Here is a 17,866-nt window from a genome sequence, read left to right as displayed (position 1 = left end):
AGCGTGTTACCTGGTGTCTTGGAGAACTACATGAGGGATGAGAAGTTGGCAGACGGATCAGATCTTCAGAACCTCGAGATTCCCTCTGTCACTGAGCTGAGGGTGTCTGCCTTTCCCGTCTTATTGTGCAGCTCCTGCTGAATCTTTCTCTGCACCTAATGTCAAATGCAATGATTACTGAGTTTAATTACAAGAAAACTGTAACTGATTCAGTAAAGCCAGTCGTAAGCAGATTTATTTAGCGGTGGCTTATGGGCAATGTATAATCACTGACCGTTTCAGGACAGTGGTAGTGGTCTCCACCTCAGCCCTGAGGAGGTCCCCCACAGTCATGAGCACGTGGTCTTCAGTTAAACCAACATTATCATGAGTGCTGCTGGTGTTGGTATACTCTGAGCTGCGTTTGGCCCTCAGAAGTGCATCCAGAGATCCCACTGGACGATATCACTGTAATACACCTGTAGATGGAGACAAATTCCAGGTTATTGAATAAGAAATCATATTTAAGCACTGTTGTTTTTTTTTCTAAAATACACTTTGGAATATACAATGACAGCTGCTGTTTGTTGAGTCTGCATTAAAATTCATATATGTGTTGAAAGGTTACACTCCATCTAAAACTGTTTTATAATTATTATTCACAGCTTTTACGGACTCGTGTTAATTAAAACCATGGAATATTCAGAATTTATTTTAATTTGTATTTTTGTAATAGTGAATATGCACATTTATCCTCATATTTCTTTTAGAGCAGTTTGACCCTGATTGAAAAACTGATTGATTGTCTTAAGATTTTGAGGTCTTTATTTGGGAATTGTTGGAAGAAAAAATACATATGTATTAGAATTCAAAGCATAAGACAAAATTATTTTAAGAGAGCTTAGGTAACTAAGCAGCAACTAAGAAAGTGGAGTGCCAAAATTGCGGTTTAGATGTTTGGGGTCAGAAAGATTTTAAAGAAATCAATACATTTATTCTGCAAGCAAAAGTGAGTAAAATCATGTTGACCAGAGTGATACGCACTTATCTTCTTAATAGAAACTGAACCTTCGAATTAAGTCTATTGTAACCTTAAAGACAAATATATAAAGTAGCTAAACATAAAAAGAAAGAAAAAATACATATTTTAGTAAAATTCAGATGAGGATGTAATTCAAAGTGCTTTACATAAAAATTAATTAAAATAAAAAGAATCACAACAATAAAAGCGAAGAATAAAAATATTAAAATTATTTGAAATGAATGAAAATAAGCGTAAAAAAATCACATAACAAACATGGAATGAATATGAAATGTTCTTCTGTAAGCTGTGAGGTGGCTTGACTTCACGTTTCGGAATCTGAAGTGCTTAGTTATTAAATGTATGCCTTTTTTTCTTTTTCTTTTTTAGTAACTAGACATCTTCCCCATCCTCTCGCCCGTGTTATTCGCGTTTATATTTGAAATTGTCCCTCGCCTGGTGCCGTAGTAAACAGTGATGGCTTCCTCCGAGACGCAGCCTCGCTTCGGTCAATCTGTTAAAGGTTTATTGTCTGATAAAGTCACTTCTTGCAGTGGAGACGTGATCGCTCTAACCCGTCAGATGTTGAAAGGATCCAGGAGCCAAGAAGTAAATATACGAAACGTTATATTGTTTGATTAAGGGGAGATATTTGCTCGACTATCTGTTTCCTCCTTACAGTAACGTTAGTTACTCTCCGGTGACAAGCCTCAAAACTAAGTATATCTTGTATAGTATAGCCCAAAGATTGGCATCGTGATGTTAAGGCATGCTGTCATATCCAGTTGACGCAGATGAATGTAGTTAACTCATAAAATTAACAGTGGTTTCTTCTACTTTACAGCTACTCAGTCAGGCAGCGAGAAATATGGTAATTCAAGAAGATGCAATTCTGCATTCTGAAGATGTAAGTGATATAAAGGGGAAACTATTATCTTTATAACAGTTTTCTTTATAAGATATAACAGACTACATAAAATGCATATAAATAAAAGTTCTCGCTTTATATCTACCAGTAAGATTTCTTGTTTATATTTAATACCTTAGTTTTATGATTTATGATTATTGTGGAGGGCAAATAAAGCAATACAGTAAAATATGATTATGTACAATTAAACAGTCCTCTGAAAAAAAAGTGGTGTATGGATTATCAATTAAACCGAATCTACCGATTTATCTATTAAATTGAATCTTATTAAATCTTGAAATATTACTAAGTATATTAAAATAATTCTTCTCACATTTTCTTTATAAAAATCAATAATGATCAAAGGCATATGCACAACAACATGATGTAGGACACTTTTAGGATTATACTGAAGTGTTTTAATTGCTAAAAAAGCATGAACTACCAATCAGAGGCAGAAGGCATGATATAATAGATTGTGTACAACTGAATTTTCACTTTTTATCATGCTGATAATTTAGAGGCCTTAGAATTTATCAAATATGATACAGTAAGCTACTGTAGTCTTATTTCATGTTTAGTCAAACAGATTTAACTTCTCCAAGTATCTTTATTCTAACAGAGTCTGCGGAAGATGTCTATTATAACAACCCACTTGCAGTATCAGTAAGTAGACGAGTATACACACATTACATACTGCATTTATCTGCATTAATATCTTACAGTACTAGTAAAAGGAAACACCTGTGTATCTTTTTTGTATAATTTTGTACATTAATAAAAATTGTGCCTTTTTTGAATTCCATTTTTATTTTTGTTAACCTTTTTGGTCACTACATAATTCCTTAACTTTCATTTGTGTTATTTCATAGTTTTGACTAAATAAAAGGAAATTGAAATCTGTCTGAAATCTAATAAATTTCTATATCTTTTAAATCCAGGCAAGAGGCCATTGAAAAGAAGTAAGTCATTATATTAAGTTCATTCAAATTATTTAATAATTGCATTTTTTTTTTATGTTTTAAACATTTAAACATTTGGTAACTCTTTATCTGTAATGTCTCTCATAGTGTAGAACATTCCAGAACCCTGCAGGACCAGCTCAAACACTTGATGAGATAATGTTGCCCTTATAACAACATGCTGTGAATATTGCATTATTTTGTTTTTCATTTATTTTTTTTCTTTTAAAAAGTCGATCAAATCTTTTTTTTTTTTTTTTGAGACTGCAAATTATAGCTTATTGCATAGCAGATTGAAAGAAAAGAAAGATTGTTTCCAGTATTCATATTTGTCTTTTGAAATGATACAACGTCAAATGTCAAAACAAAATGCTCTGTTTTTGTCTATTTGCTTTTAGACTTTTAAATCTTGTATAGTGGAAATTTCCCAATTTACTGTACGAATTGTATTTTCCTGTTAATTTATTTATGTCTTGTTTTATGTTGTTATTTTTGTTCCAGATTTACTTGAATATATTTGTATAAAATCGAATCACAGAAGCACAGAATCGTTTCTGCACATTTTGTTTTAGTTCTTGGAGCAGCTTTATCAAATGTTTGTGGAAAACTAAAGTAAATGAATGAAACGTGTCCTTTGTTGAAAGTCCACATTGATATGTGACAGTTTATCCCACATGCAAGGGCAAGCAGATGGATGTCCTAGACCTAGAGCAAGGCCTTTAGCATAACTATTCACTTCAGCTAAGGTTTGACTTGTGGGTCTGCAAGATATAACCATGAGCATCAGTGTCTGCTGGTTTAAACATTGCTATACATTGCATGGTAACAACCGCATTTATAATATATGTATAGAATTAAATATATATATATATATATATATATATATATATATATATATATATATATATATATATATATATATATATATAAATATGAAAGAAATGGACATCTGGGCAAAAAATATTAGTTATGCAATATTAACAGCTGTAATAGCTAACAAAGATTAACTTTAAGTTCTTGGTAAATGGTATTGCGCTATGCACTTTTGCCTATTCACATTCACATTATCATGGGAGACCTTGAATTGTAAAGAATGAGCTGTACTTCCCCAGTCAAACTTATCAGTACCCAAGGTATAATAATGAAGTCTTGCAATCTTCCAAGAGCTTGTGTAAAAGCAAGTCTTGAGTTAATCATTACTATTAAGTAGTTCTTCAAAAGGATTATGTCTTATAAAGTAATATATACAAAATATGTACATTCACATAAATTATATAAAATGTACATAGCAATACCTCAAAGCAACATTTAGTGCCTTCTCACATAATGAAAATCCCCCATTTAAGAATATGCCCTTTTTTCTTAGCATACAGTTCTGCAAAATCTTGCACATTTTACAATTTTACATTGCCGTTTAACTATGACAGTAACCTACAAGTGGTATTTATTTTCAGAAAAGGGATGGTCAAGTCAATGTGTTATTGTCAGGGGTTTGGCTCCCTCTATTGGCAAAACAGGCAAATACATTTCCACATAGGCTAGTGACCACAAGGATGCAATAATGCAAGGATACATACCTAATGTCTATATTTTATTTTATATATATTCATACTTATCACCTGCTGTCTTCTCATATGAACTAATAGAAATGCAAACAGTTTTCCATTATTATTCAAAACAGAGAAGAGCAAGAAAGATGCAAACTAAACTCTCTCTCTCTCTCTCTCTCTCTCTCTCTCTCTCTCTCTTTGCATTTACATTTTACATCGAAAAGCTTTTACACTTGTACTGGTTTAGATTCCAGTTTTGTCATTTGTAAAGTGTTTCCATATAAAATATTAAGATTACAAATACTTTCTGTGCTTTTTTCTTTTAGTGAATAAACTATATATATATATATATATATATATATATATATATATATATATATATATATATATATATATATATATATATATATATATATTTATGCCTAATATAAAATAGTCAAAATAATAGATTTAGAATGACTCATCTCATTACATATTATATAAATATTTCTAAACATATATATATTTTTTTTATCGTTTTGTCATGTAGTGACCAAAAGGTCACAAAATTTGAGCTGAAGTTTCAAAGGAGACATACCGTTGGCCCCCGGTGACTACTCCCACCGTAGATGTACCGCTAACTTTACCCGCTGATTGGTCTTTGGATAAACCCACTACCGCGTTTAAGCCCGGTAGCACCGCCTCTCCTCCGAGATTTCGCGATGTCATTGGATACACCCGGTCTCAATTTGCATACGCGGTCTGATTGGTCAAAATGAACGTCCGTCAGTAGTCATCTGTACTCAACAGGAGTTCACATAGAGCGTGCTGTTGTGTCATCGTGGTGCAGTGAGGCAGCGATACGCGGTGAGTAATGCCTGCCTTGCTGCTTGATGTCAGGACGGCTGTAGTGAGGATGAAGGCGGACGAGGATTCTCTCTGACCGTGGCATCCTACATTCATTGACTAAAGCCTGCCCATTGTCAACATGGCAGAGCAATGGACTGCAGTGCCCACTTCTAATATGGCGGCGCTGAACCGGGCTAGATCATTGACTGTTATATTCTTAATTGTCAGCAGTTGTCTGATCAGTAGCATTGATGGCAAGGACGCGCCAGAAGAGACTGTCATCATTGGCATCCGGCTCGAGGACACCGACGAGGTGTCGTTCATGGACAGTGGCTTTTTGCGCGTCAGCGAGCGCTCTCGTGTCAGGCTGAGGGTCTATGGGCAAAACATCAACAACGAGACGTGGTCCAAACTCGCCTTTACGGAACACAGCATCAGCAGCGCACCTGTGGAGAGCACGAGCCCCGGAGGCGCACCTGCCTCGCATCCCTGCGGCATCCGATCCTCCGATATCATCATCCTTCCCAACGTGGAGGTTAACAGAAAGACATCTGGGATTATTGAATTAGAGGTGAAACCTTTGCGAAAAACAGAGAAGAGTAAAGTGTATTACCTGTGCATTGCTGCCATCACACCTGGCGCGCAGGACTCGTGGTCCGAGAACACCTGGGTTTATCACGAGGGGCTTGACACCAAAGTGATCGTGGTGGAGGAAAAAAAGTTCCTTCTGCCTTTCTGGCTGCAGGTGATCTTTATTGCCATGTTGTTGTGTTTGTCCGGCATGTTCAGCGGGCTGAATCTAGGACTGATGGCGCTGGATCCCATGGAGCTCCGGATTATCCAAAACTGCGGGACTGAGAAGGAGAAGAATTACGCCAAGAGGATCGAGCCAGTCCGAAGCCAAGGAAACTACCTTCTCTGCTCTTTGCTCCTGGGAAATGTTTTGGTCAATACCACTTTGACTATTCTGCTCGATGACATCGCAGGATCAGGGCTGATCGCTGTAGTGGTGTCCACTATAGGAATTGTGATTTTTGGAGAGATTGTGCCACAAGCCATCTGCTCCAGGCATGGGCTCGCCGTGGGCGCAAACACTATACTCCTGACTAAATTTTTCATGATCCTCACTTTCCCTGCATCATATCCCGTCAGTAAACTCCTGGACCACGTGCTGGGGCAGGAGATCGGCACTGTGTACAACAGAGAGAAGCTTCTGGAGATGCTCAGGGTGACAGATCCGTATAATGACCTGGTCAAAGAGGAGCTCAACATCATCCAGGGAGCTCTGGAGCTCAGGACTAAAACTGTGGAGGATGTCATGACGCCTTTGCGAGACTGTTTCATGATTGCTGCTGATACCATCCTTGACTTCAACACCATGTCTGAGATCATGGAGAGCGGCTACACACGAATACCTGTGTATGCGGGGGAAAGATGTCATATTGTGGACTTGCTGTTAGTGAAGGACTTGGCCTTTGTGGATCCAGATGACTGCACGCCGTTGAAAACCATCACCAAGTTCTACAGCCACCCTCTGCATTTTGTCTTCAATGATACAAAGCTGGATGCCATGCTCGAGGAGTTTAAAAAGGGTGAGTTGTATACAGTGCATTGTTTGTTAAAACTACACCTTGAGAAATGTAGATATATAATAATACAAGGATGCTTGAGGACTAACGGGGGAAAGGTAAGAATGATTCCAAGGGCCCACCGAGTTAGAATTTTAACTGAGGGGGACCCCCATAGTGGAGGGGGAGTCAATATGCTTTTCAAGGGGTCCAGAAACGATATCAGCGTCCCTTGTGGTACCTGTCTCTGAGTTGTGGAGTTAAATGAGGACAGTTCAAGAAGAGTGAATTTAAACTTCACCATCAGTGATGCAAACGGGTCTATGCTCTGACTTTGAAAAACACTGTAAAAAATGTATGAGCTATCTATTTTTTAAAAATTTGATGGTAACAATATTACATTGAATATTTTTTAGTTGTTTTTAAGGCTTATTTTATTTTTTATTTTTTATGGAATGTACCTGAATAAATCATGTAAAATCTCCTAAAGTATTTAATCTATGAAACAAATATTTTTATATTAGTGAAATGTGCTCATTTATTTTAAGTTGATTCTCAAAAGTTTGTGATTTCTTCTCTTCTGCACAATGGTAATGACAGAAACTTCTGTCAGACATAAAACAGAACTGAACATTGAACATTAATAGATGTTTCCCTTTACTCAAAAACACATAAAGTAGCCCTTAATTTTAGTATTTACTCTCCATATTCAGCCATATGCAAAATGTGCTGGGAACTAACAATCACCACTAACTAACAATGATGGTACTGCGTTTCTGTCATAAAAATATGTAAAATTGCTGCAGTGCTACAAAAATATTGACTTAACCACAAGAATAGCAATGTACAGGGAGAGATTTACAATATTTACTAGTCATTTTAATGATTTCAGCAACAAGAAATTTTTATCTATTCATCTCTTAGTCTGCATTTACATTGCTAAAAATAGATGAATATCTATTTTGACAAATTATATTTTTCTCCGATTCGAAAATGAATCCTGCATTAATGAGAGGGATGATCAGTCACTGCCGAAACTTGGCTGCTTGTACAGTATATGGCCCTTATTTGCTTCAAATACTTAATGGATTATATTTAGCCTAGAAAGTGTACAAATAACACTTCTTTAAATCACTAAAAAGGTGTCACTACAGTTCATCGCAATCTCACATCATCAATAAACCTCTTATTCACATTGTGTTACAGTGAGAGGATTAGGGAGCGTGCAGAATAAAATCTGACGTCTATTTGAATGGAATGGCCAATCAGAGGTGTTCAAGTATCAATAGATCTGTCTGTGATTGGCTACATTGCTCAACGCTACAAAAACACGTTGTAAATAGAAACTTTTGACGTTCTCCAGAGCGCAAACACAGATACGCAATGGAGCTTTTACCAAATCTGTTTCCCCAATATCCTATTACATTTTCAACTTCAGATTTTTTTCTGTCTGAAAAAAAATTGGACATGTGGTGTGAGAGCATGTTAGTTGCGTGAGTCTCGCGCAGATTGCACGAGAGTTGGCAGCCCTGCTTTACATGCATATTTAAATGGGTAAATTAGATCGTTTTAGTTAAAGTGTGTCTTAGTCGGTTTAGTCAGTTATTTCAATGTAGGTGTAATGTAGTTTGAGTTGAAGAAGTCTGCCTTCAATGGTAATTTTCAAACACGCTGTCTCCCAGCTGTGGACACAGACCATAGTAGGACCACGGCCCAACATTCCACAAATTGCGGCTCAACAGGAAATGGACTTAACCAGATTTGGGCAACAATTGAGGTATGTGTAGTACAGTGTTGAGCTTGAGTCCATCAACAAAGCCTGTCTTAGAAGCCCCCACATCTCCTGTGTAGGACTCCTCTCCCTGTCTTTGTTGTAACTCGGCATACCTTTCAAACTGTGTTTACGCAACACAAAAGTAGTGATATGCTGTTATGGCGAAAGCAAATTGTCACCTGATGTATCAAAGGGCAAGTGACCATTAAGTTGCTGGTCTCTGATGGTCTATGTTCTTTATAATGGCACCTTATACCAGGTTCCTCTTGGATATTATGCGTCTGTACTGTAATTTCCAGGCTATTTGTTTCTGGCTGTTGTATTTTGTACTCCACTGTTCTTTATTGCTTGATTTCAGGTTGTTTCTTGTTACGTAAACTGCTTTGATTGTGGCTTTTTCATTCTTGGCTTCCATAGTTTTAGAAAATGACTTTTCAGGATTTTTTCCTTCATAATGTTGTGGGCTTGGAATGTGTAATCTTGTAAGCAGGGCCAGGAATTCACAGGGTTAATTGATGTCTATGTTGACCAAACAAGGCACATTTGGCAGACTTAAACATAAATCGTGTTATAAACAAGATAAAGCCACTAGTTTCCAGTAAAGGCTCTTTTAAAGAATTATGCATTGTTGTTACAGCTGAGCAGTAAACCGATACAGGAAAAGAGACAAAGTTGTGTGGATATAAATGGTATAAATATATTTATACATTTATTGTTTGTTACATTATGAATATTATATCATAAAGTATATTATGTTATGAATAATATACACTATTGTTAACAATTTATTTTTTATTTTTTTAACTTTTATGTCTTTTCCTTGGGAACCTAAAGTAATTTTACTGTTTTATAAATGCACTATATATAAAAAGACACATCAGTCTTGACGTGCCTGCAACATTTGTAAGATGTTCCAGTGAAGCATCACAGAAGTGCCACCCACAGTCCCACAATTGACTATTTATAGGGAAATTCCATTATGGAAAAAAATATCAAAGGAAAACCTCATTCCATAAATAAGGTTTCTGTTCACTTGATCCCAAATGTTTAATATAAGGCGATTCTGGAAAGCATCCCTGAAAAAATGCTTGTTGATTGACAGCCAATGTCTTAAGCATAGAAAGGAAATGTCTTATTCTTACATGGCAGAGGTCATATGTGACCCTGGACCAAATAAAACGGTCTTAAGTCACTGGGGTATATTTGTAGCAATACCCAAAAAAAGATTGTATGGGTCAAAATGATTGATTTTTCTTTTATGCAAAAAATCATTAGGATATTAAGTAAAGATCATGTTCCATGAAGATATTTTGTAATTTTCTATTGTAAATAAATCAAAACTTAATTTTTGATTAGTAATGTGCATTGCTAAGAACTTCATTTGGACAACTTTAAAGGGGATTTTCTCAATATTTTGATTTCTCTACATCCTCATATTCCGGATTTCCAAATAGTTGAATCTCAGCCAAATATTGCCCTATCCTAACAAATCATACATCAGTTGAAAGCTTTCAGATGATGTATAAATATTAATTTTGAATGGACCTTTATGACTGGCTTTGTGGTTACAGACATGCATACATGCATGCATGTATATGTATGTATGTGTGTGCGTGTATGTATATATGTGTATGGCCAAGTGCCATCAAAGGAATAAATTACAGTATAAAATATATTAAGTTAGTGCTATATTTTTGATCAAATAAGTGGAACGTAACTCTGAACTCAAGTGCTTTAGGTGGAGCTCATAAAAACTAGAAAGGTGAAAGAACATTATGCTATTTGAATAAACTTGATATGTCTTCTCAAAGTGGTCAAAATTAAACCGTCAAATACTTTTTGGGATTTGCTGTTAAAGCCTCTGTGACACTGTGTGGGAATTTCTTGGAAACTCAAAACAATGGCTCTTCTTCTCTAGATTCTTTGGATATAAGACCTACTTGTGTTCTCGGTTTGGCTGTAACTGGACTGAACCAATGAAAGATCATTTATTGTGTCTTATTTGGTTCATGTGTTGAGGAGTGACTGTTTAAACTCTCTTAAGATAAGACAGATCAGGGGTGAGAGATGTGGGCGGCCTAGACTGTAACAAAGCAGTTTTTTATTTACAAAATAATCTTATTTTCCCAATGTCTTAAAGTCATGCTGGTTTTAAAAGGAAACAAACCTATATTTCCTCAGGCGAGTATTGGTGCTTACTGATTCCACCAGGCTTGAAACAGACCTGGCGTACAGGGTAAAGAACGATCTGTCACTCATTAACCCGGGTCTCTGCCGCCCAGTAGTTTTTTTTTTTAAAGAAACTGTTTCTCTTTTTTTGCTGCTACAGTATATACTGGTATTTATGGAAAAGTTTAATACGGACACCCTTCATAATGGATTGCTACACTGCCATGCCGGTGAGAGCATCGCCCAAGTGGAACGGAAACTTCATTTCAGATCTAATATTAGCTCTAGCTCTGGAAAATTCCTTTTAAATGATCACTAGCTGAGAAACAGGAAAATCATTTTCTTTAGAGTTCTGGTTGACAGTGCTGCGCAGGATTTTTTTTTTTTTAAGCAGCTTAACAAGGAGGTCCTGGGAAAACAGATGTGGAACCATGAGAGATTTGCTAAGAAAACGCAATGGATCGTTGTCTGACGGATTCCAAGAAGCGTATGTTTGAATAGTCACAACTGTCAAATTAATAGCTGTCTCATAGTTTTTAGTAAGCATGCATGGCATATTTTAATCATGACCCAACAGAACTGTGATTATTTGGGGTTAAGTGGATTTATGGTGGTTGAGGGGACAGGGGGACCACCATGTTCAAAATGATCTCATAAACTCGTAGTGTAACTGTATTTGGTTTTTGCCCTGGCAGGTAAATCCCATCTGGCCATTGTCCAAAGAGTGAATAACGAAGGAGAGGGAGACCCGTTCTATGAAGTCCTGGGCATCGTCACGCTAGAGGACGTCATTGAGGAAATCATCAAATCTGAGATTCTAGATGAGACAGACTTGTACAGTGAGTAACATTTACATTTGTAAATCCGGCTGATACTATTATCCAAACCTATGAGTTTATTTATTCATTTATTTCCCCAATCCAAGCTGACAACAAGACAAAAAAGAGGATCGCTCACAGAGAGAGGAAACAGGACTTCTCTGCTTTCAAACCCACAGATAATGAGTTGAGGGTGAAAATATCACCGCAGCTTCTTCTAGCCGCACTGCGTTTCCTGGCAACTGGTACTGATGTCCAGCATGTAACTACATGTGTCTCTGCGTTTTCTTTTAATAATTCAGAATGCGATTACAAATTTGTATATCATTCTTAAACCCGTTTTATTTATTTTTTCTCTCCTCCCAGAAGTGGAATCTTTTAGTACGGCTCAGATGTCAGAGAAAATCCTCCTGCGCTTGCTGAAACATCCTAACGTCATCCAGGAGCTCAAATATGATGACAAGAACAAGAAGATGTCAGAGCACTACCTCTTTCACCGCAACAAGCCTGTGGACTACTTCATCCTCATCTTGCAGGTACGGGTTCTGATTGAGAGGTCACAGACTTTGTAGACTTTGAGCATGAAAGTCTTGCCTTCACAGAACTGAAATCTTGAAGCTTTGCTCCAAAACCTAGAGAGCTGCCTACTTGGACAGCATTTTATAAATTCACTCTTGTAGCAAAGGCTCGGTCGACTCCTCATTTTGAACAAAGTTAATTTGATGTCTTTGTTTGGCTACAGGGTAAGGTGGAGGTTGAGGCTGGGAAGGAGGGGATGAAGTTTGAAGCTGGTGCCTTCTCTTATTATGGAGTGCTGGCTTTAACCTCCTCACCAGGTCTGAATGATATATTATGGTGCTTCTTGGACACCCCTTAATGTCAGGATTTTGATGAAAATGACTGATCATATAATGATTTTATGAAATGTGTGGTTTTTGGTGATGAAAGAAAGAGTCTCATCTCCTAAGTTTTGACGTTGTTTCATATGGTTGGTTGATTTCTTCCTTTTATACAACTCTTTCTACCAAATCATGCATGACGTTGTTTGCTCAGATAAATTATCCATGCTTCTGACTCTCTTTAATCAATCACATTATGTAAACGCACACTATGCAAATGATTACTCTTTTGATTCTTGATGGAATTCTGTGTAAATCATATTTTCTTCCCTATGATTTCCTTCTTTTCTCTTTATTTTTCCCTCCATTCCCTTTGCTCTCCAGTTCCTCTCTCCTTGTCTCGAACGTTTGTGGTGAGCAGGGCAGAATCACTGGCAGGATCTCCAGGTACCGCACTCGTTTCTTCTCACCTTTCACTCCTTCCTCTGAATCCTCTGTTTTATGTTAAAATCTAAAGATTTGAATTAAGAATTTTCCCTGTCGAAGGTCCTCTGTTTCTTTTACAAAGTAACTGCCAGTGATCATGGGAGCCTTTAAGCAATCTTGAGCAGCAAATCAGCATATTAGTATGATTTCTGAAGGATCATGTGAAACTGAAGACTGGAGTAATGGCTGCTTAAAATGAGCTGTCACAGAAATAAATTGTTTTAAAATATATTACATTTGAAAACTGTTCTTTTAAATTATAATAATATTTCATGACATTACCTACCATCAACTGTATTTTACTATTTCATAATATATATATATATATATATATATATATATATATATATATATATATATATATTTAAAAAAATTATCAGATAAATGCAGTTTTGGTGAGACTTTGTTCAAAAACATCTTACTGACCGGACTGTACAAACAATTTGTTGTTTAATATCTCATTTTCATATGAAGGCAATTGCTTGTGTACATTTTTTTTAATTTTGAAAAAAAAAATCGACACAGTTCAACATCTGACTTTGGGATTATATACATTCCAGTGTAATGAGTGTTAGACTGCTTTGAACTCTTTCTTTAAGAAGTAGAGAACCTAATCTTATTTTGATTAAAAACTCTTCACCTTGCATTATGTGCGAGTTACTAAGCAGATGTTCCAATCTTAATGATACCACTTTCTGTCAACGTTTGGAAACATGTAAAAAGGGAATGGATTGTATCCATTGGTTTATCAGCTAAACAATAGCACAAAATGATTTCTAGAAGTCATTGGTTAATGGTTGTTTACCCTTATTTATGTGAATAATTTGGCTATGTAAGCAAATCCTCTCTGGATTTCTAGTAGAGGAACATCTAAGTCACAGTTTAATGGCTGCTACATCACAAATTTGGATTGTAAATAAATTAAGCTTAACTTGTTTGTTTAAACCCACAAAAGAATTCCACAGCATGGGTCATGAGAGGAGACGGGGCATCTAAACAAAATGAATGGAACATCAGACAAGAATCTTTTGTTTCATTTGTTTACATCACAGCAACACCAGCAGCTGACCACTGACCTGCATGTCACCCTTTATTTGCTATACAGAAAATAAGTCACCTCCACGAGTGTTCGGACTCAACCACTCGGACTCCCTGAACAGGAGTGACCGGATGGAGGTGGTCACTCCCACACTGGGCAGCAGCAACAACCAGCTCAACTCCTTCCTGCAGGTCTACGTGCCAGACTACTCCGTGAGAGCCGCCTCTGACCTGCTCTACATCAAGGTCTGAACGCTGCTGAGAATTTATATTGCACTTCTGAACTCAAACTGGTTTATTTGAAATGCATGGAATGAGGCTCACCCGCAGTTTGACTTGTAAATTCCTGTCTGACCAGAGTCATGTTATAACTGAAAATCATATTTAATTTTCACATTAAGAACATTTTTCACGTTTTTGACTCCCAAGTGTCATGATCTTTCTTACAGAAATTATAAAGACAAAAAAAAAAATGTTTAGTGTAATATAATACATTTAAATAATGGCCATTTGTTTTGTCTTTGCACTAGAGCAGGGATTCCAGAGAGGGAACTGCTAATAATTGTTCATTATCATAATTGTTTAAATTGTTTATCATAATTGTTTAAAGTAAATAAATAAATTATAAATAAAACAATCAGAATAAACGCTTAACAAGATAAAATATTGTCTTTTGTTTACTTGCATGTCTTGTGACCCTTAATTGACATGTTATTAAAATATTGAAATAGTACTTCATGTAAATATTTGAGGTCAGAAAGGTTTGTCTGACAGAAAGGTTGGGAATCTATACTGGAGAAAAAAAAATCTGGAAATGATTAAATGATTTAGTAACTACGTTTTTTTTTTTTTTTTTGAATTATAGTCTGTCAATATAAATCTGAGAATATAATGCTATAGAAATATTATATAACTCTCAAGACTTAATTTATTAATTTATATACAATTCTTCACAATGAATGTCCATCTAAAGCAGCTGAAAGCATCGAGGAGAAACTCACCACTGAAAGATTTCAGAACATATGTCACAAGAATCTATAAAAAACAGATTTCATTTCTATTTCCTACTCTTAAAAACTAGAACTGTCAATAGCATCAAACAATTCCATTAAAATAAAACAAAAACGATTCATCTGACCATTTTTGTCTTTAGAAATCTGATTGAAAAAAAAGCAAAAAATTCCTTTAATCAACTTATTGACATAAATTAGTGATTCTATTTATTTATTGCATTTGAAATTCATTTTGCTCTAGAAATATACTTCTGAAAATCTGTGTGAATTTCCATAATGCTTCTTTTCAAAGCAACTTAAAAATGATATAAAAATACAACCACATTTGATTTATTCCAGATATTAGCAGTACCACATTACGTCCAAAATAGACTATAGACCAGTATAATCATGTCTCATCAACTTTTGTTCTCCCTCTGTTAGGTGTCCCGCCAGCAATATCAGAACGCCCTGATGGCATCTCGCATGGACAAGACGCCCCAGTCCACAGACAGCGAGTTCACCAAGATCGAGTTGACCTTCACAGAGCATCAGGATGGACCACTGGACGAGTCGGCCACTCTTTTGACCACCATCACACACAAACCCAACCACACCGGCCACAACGACGGGGCTATTTAACCATCCTCAGCGTAGAGAGAATGGCAAAAGAGAGCAAACGGCTCCGTTCGCCTCTCACGTAGTGAGCGAGAGATCTTCTCGTACACTGGGCAGCTTCACTTTGACATAACGAGTCTTCTCATCATGGTCAATTTCAAAGGGGAACGTACGCAAAGACTACAATGTGAAGGGCCGCATATCCCACAATGCATGCACTAATGACCTTAACCGCTTTTGTAGGCAACGGATCAGTCAGGGACCACCACATCATTCTCGCTCGCTCATTCGATCGAGTACAGACACACTTGAATGCACATTCTCACTTCCAAGGAGCAAGGTGACGACCCACACCACACCTCGACCAGATGGACAAAGAAATAACGGTGCCTTTAGACAGCTCTCGGTTACTGTCAACAAACGAGGTCCCAGAGGCCCCGGGCGACACAGAGCTCTCCATTCGACCCAGGAAGCCTGAGCAGATGCAGCCGCAGGTGAGATATCAGCAACCGGGAGGCTTGTAAACACTCGACGGAGATCAATAACACCCAAGCCCTTCGAGAAAAGCCATGATACATCTCTGCCTATCAGAAGAGCCCTCACGACCAAAGACAGTTGGCATAGACAGGATAATACAGGGCGGCATAATTGTGGGTCCTGTAAGAAAATTTGTTACGCATAAGCAGGCAAAACGGAATTTGTCTGGACTGTGCCAAATAACACTGACAAACGATTTTAGTGTTTTCTTCTGCCCAGGTTAATCCACGTCACTCACAGATGGGCTTACGTCCAGTGTTTGCAGTACAAAGAAATCCAATGTGTTTACATACGAGGGCCTTTTTCATCTGTATATATAGAAAGTGAGAGAGTAAGAGAGATTTTTTTTAATGTAAATCCTGAGGTACAGCGACACCTATTTTAAGGTGAATAGAGTAATACGTCTCATGACTGGTTCCATTTTTTTATGTACATACGTCGGACCACTTTTTATTAACTATATGTTTTTGATTTTCAGCTTTTGTTGTAATCACGTAATTCTTAATTTTTAAAGAAACATTTTGTATGTCACAACTACTTTACTTCGGATAGTTGCTAGCTGAATTTAGGACCTCAAAGACACTAGAAGTGTTTTCGGCTTGAAGCGGCAGACCGATGGCTGTATGACATCATAGTACCGCGAGAGCGATTCGATAGAACACGGAGCTGTCTGCTTTCTAATCGCGATACTTTGATGTCGAACAACGATCGGTCTGCGCACCACCGCTTCATGACGAACACGCCTACAATTTCAGGAACTTACACTGTAACTTATATCTCATCTTCAGGTTCCACTATTGCTCTTTTATCTTATTAGTTTTCGAAAAGCTATTCATGTAGGACTCTATGTTATGGGATTGTAAAAAAGGTACTTTATGATTTATTGCATTTTAAAACCGATAAAAAAAGGAAAATAATTCAGCATTCATGTATTTATTTTGTTTGACCATGACAAGATTACATTAATGCTCTTGATACAAAGGGGAATGAATCTCTCTGGCTGGTTTTTTTTATCCGCTGACTGTTGTCTTGACTGAAGCGTAAAGCCGCTGATATCAGGACATTCACGTCTCGAGCGTTTATGTAGCAACCTCTCAGTGCAATAGTGCAACAGCTATGCAGGGACAATCATGACCAATTAATGTGCTCACAGGTAGGACAAGTTATCCCGGAAGTAAACTAACAGAATTTAATATGAAACTGAGAGGTAGAAGAAGTCTGTTAGATTAACACAACTACTGTTAAGGGGCTTGAGATGTGAAATAGTGATTGGTGAACACTAATAAAAGGCTACGGTCAGCATTCCTGTTTTCTTTTACACTGACCGCTTATTCCATTTTTTTTTCACAATGTGTTGGAAAGAAACGCCTGTTCATTTCACTTAAAGTATTTGGTGATATCCTACAGATCAGATCAGTGTTTTCATGTTGGATCGCCTGCCTTAGAAAAGAGAAAATGTCTTTAAATATGTGGTGCTCTAACATGCGGTTTGAGTCTGTCACACTGCTGCTATTTTCAGTCTTGAATGTGTATAGAGATACTGTACAGTAATAAAGAGAGAGTACTATTGTATGCTTACATACTACAAAACCAGACAATGCTATATCAGATTTAAATATACATATTATATAAATAATATAATGCAGATGGAATTTGCTATAATAAAACTGTTTGACAACTTTATGGTTGCCTGCATTTCTTTTAAAGGTTTCTAATATTGATCAGATGGTGAACGATATAATGCTGGACTGGTTCAAGTGTATTATATAGAATGAAACTA

At 36.7% G+C, this 17,866-nt stretch overlaps 2 protein-coding genes across 3 annotated transcripts; both read left to right on the top strand.

Annotated features, from left to right (window-relative positions):
* The first annotated feature begins 1,442 nt into the window (after positions 1-1,442).
* LOC128026159 (BLOC-1-related complex subunit 7-like) lies at positions 1,443-3,499 on the top strand. Its single transcript, XM_052612960.1, has 5 exons — positions 1,443-1,609; positions 1,845-1,907; positions 2,530-2,573; positions 2,849-2,869; positions 2,978-3,499. The coding sequence occupies exons 1-5, from the start codon at positions 1,478-1,480 to the stop codon at positions 3,027-3,029; spliced, it is 312 nt and encodes a 103-aa protein (XP_052468920.1). The 5' UTR covers positions 1,443-1,477; the 3' UTR covers positions 3,030-3,499.
* A 1,689-nt stretch (positions 3,500-5,188) lies between these two features.
* Positions 5,189-17,769, top strand: LOC128026158 (metal transporter CNNM2). 2 transcript variants are annotated; one of them, XM_052612958.1, is made up of 8 exons: positions 5,189-6,839; positions 11,454-11,597; positions 11,684-11,821; positions 11,943-12,112; positions 12,319-12,412; positions 12,800-12,862; positions 14,007-14,185; positions 15,376-17,769. In XM_052612958.1, exons 1-8 carry the CDS (start codon positions 5,387-5,389, stop codon positions 15,571-15,573), a joined length of 2,439 nt encoding a protein of 812 aa, XP_052468918.1. In that variant the 5' UTR covers positions 5,189-5,386; the 3' UTR covers positions 15,574-17,769. The 2 variants fall into 2 exon arrangements, with proteins under 2 accessions (XP_052468918.1, XP_052468919.1); XM_052612959.1 differs by lacking the exon at positions 12,800-12,862.
* Positions 17,770-17,866: the final 97 nt, after the last annotated feature.

Source organism: Carassius gibelio, chromosome A13 (genome assembly GCF_023724105.1).
Source record: "Carassius gibelio isolate Cgi1373 ecotype wild population from Czech Republic chromosome A13, carGib1.2-hapl.c, whole genome shotgun sequence".
NCBI classification, from domain to species: domain Eukaryota; kingdom Metazoa; phylum Chordata; class Actinopteri; order Cypriniformes; family Cyprinidae; genus Carassius; species Carassius gibelio.
This window is presented reverse-complemented; position numbering and strand designations above follow the sequence as displayed.

Bases quoted from the DNA above. Each gene is read 5' to 3' on its own strand.
- LOC128026159 (XM_052612960.1), top strand. From the start codon at position 1,478: ATGGCTTCCTCCGAGACGCAGCCTCGCTTCGGTCAATCTGTTAAAGGT. The intron at 1,610-1,844 runs GTAAATATACGA...TCTACTTTACAG, and splicing joins AAGGATCCAGGAGCCAAGAA to CTACTCAGTCAGGCAGCGAG. The intron at 2,574-2,848 runs GTAAGTAGACGA...TTTTAAATCCAG, and splicing joins ACAACCCACTTGCAGTATCA to GCAAGAGGCCATTGAAAAGA.
- LOC128026158 (XM_052612958.1), top strand. From the start codon at position 5,387: ATGGCAGAGCAATGGACTGCAGTGCCCACTTCTAATATGGCGGCGCTG. The intron at 12,113-12,318 runs GTACGGGTTCTG...GTTTGGCTACAG, and splicing joins ACTTCATCCTCATCTTGCAG to GGTAAGGTGGAGGTTGAGGC. The intron at 14,186-15,375 runs GTCTGAACGCTG...TCCCTCTGTTAG, and splicing joins CTGACCTGCTCTACATCAAG to GTGTCCCGCCAGCAATATCA.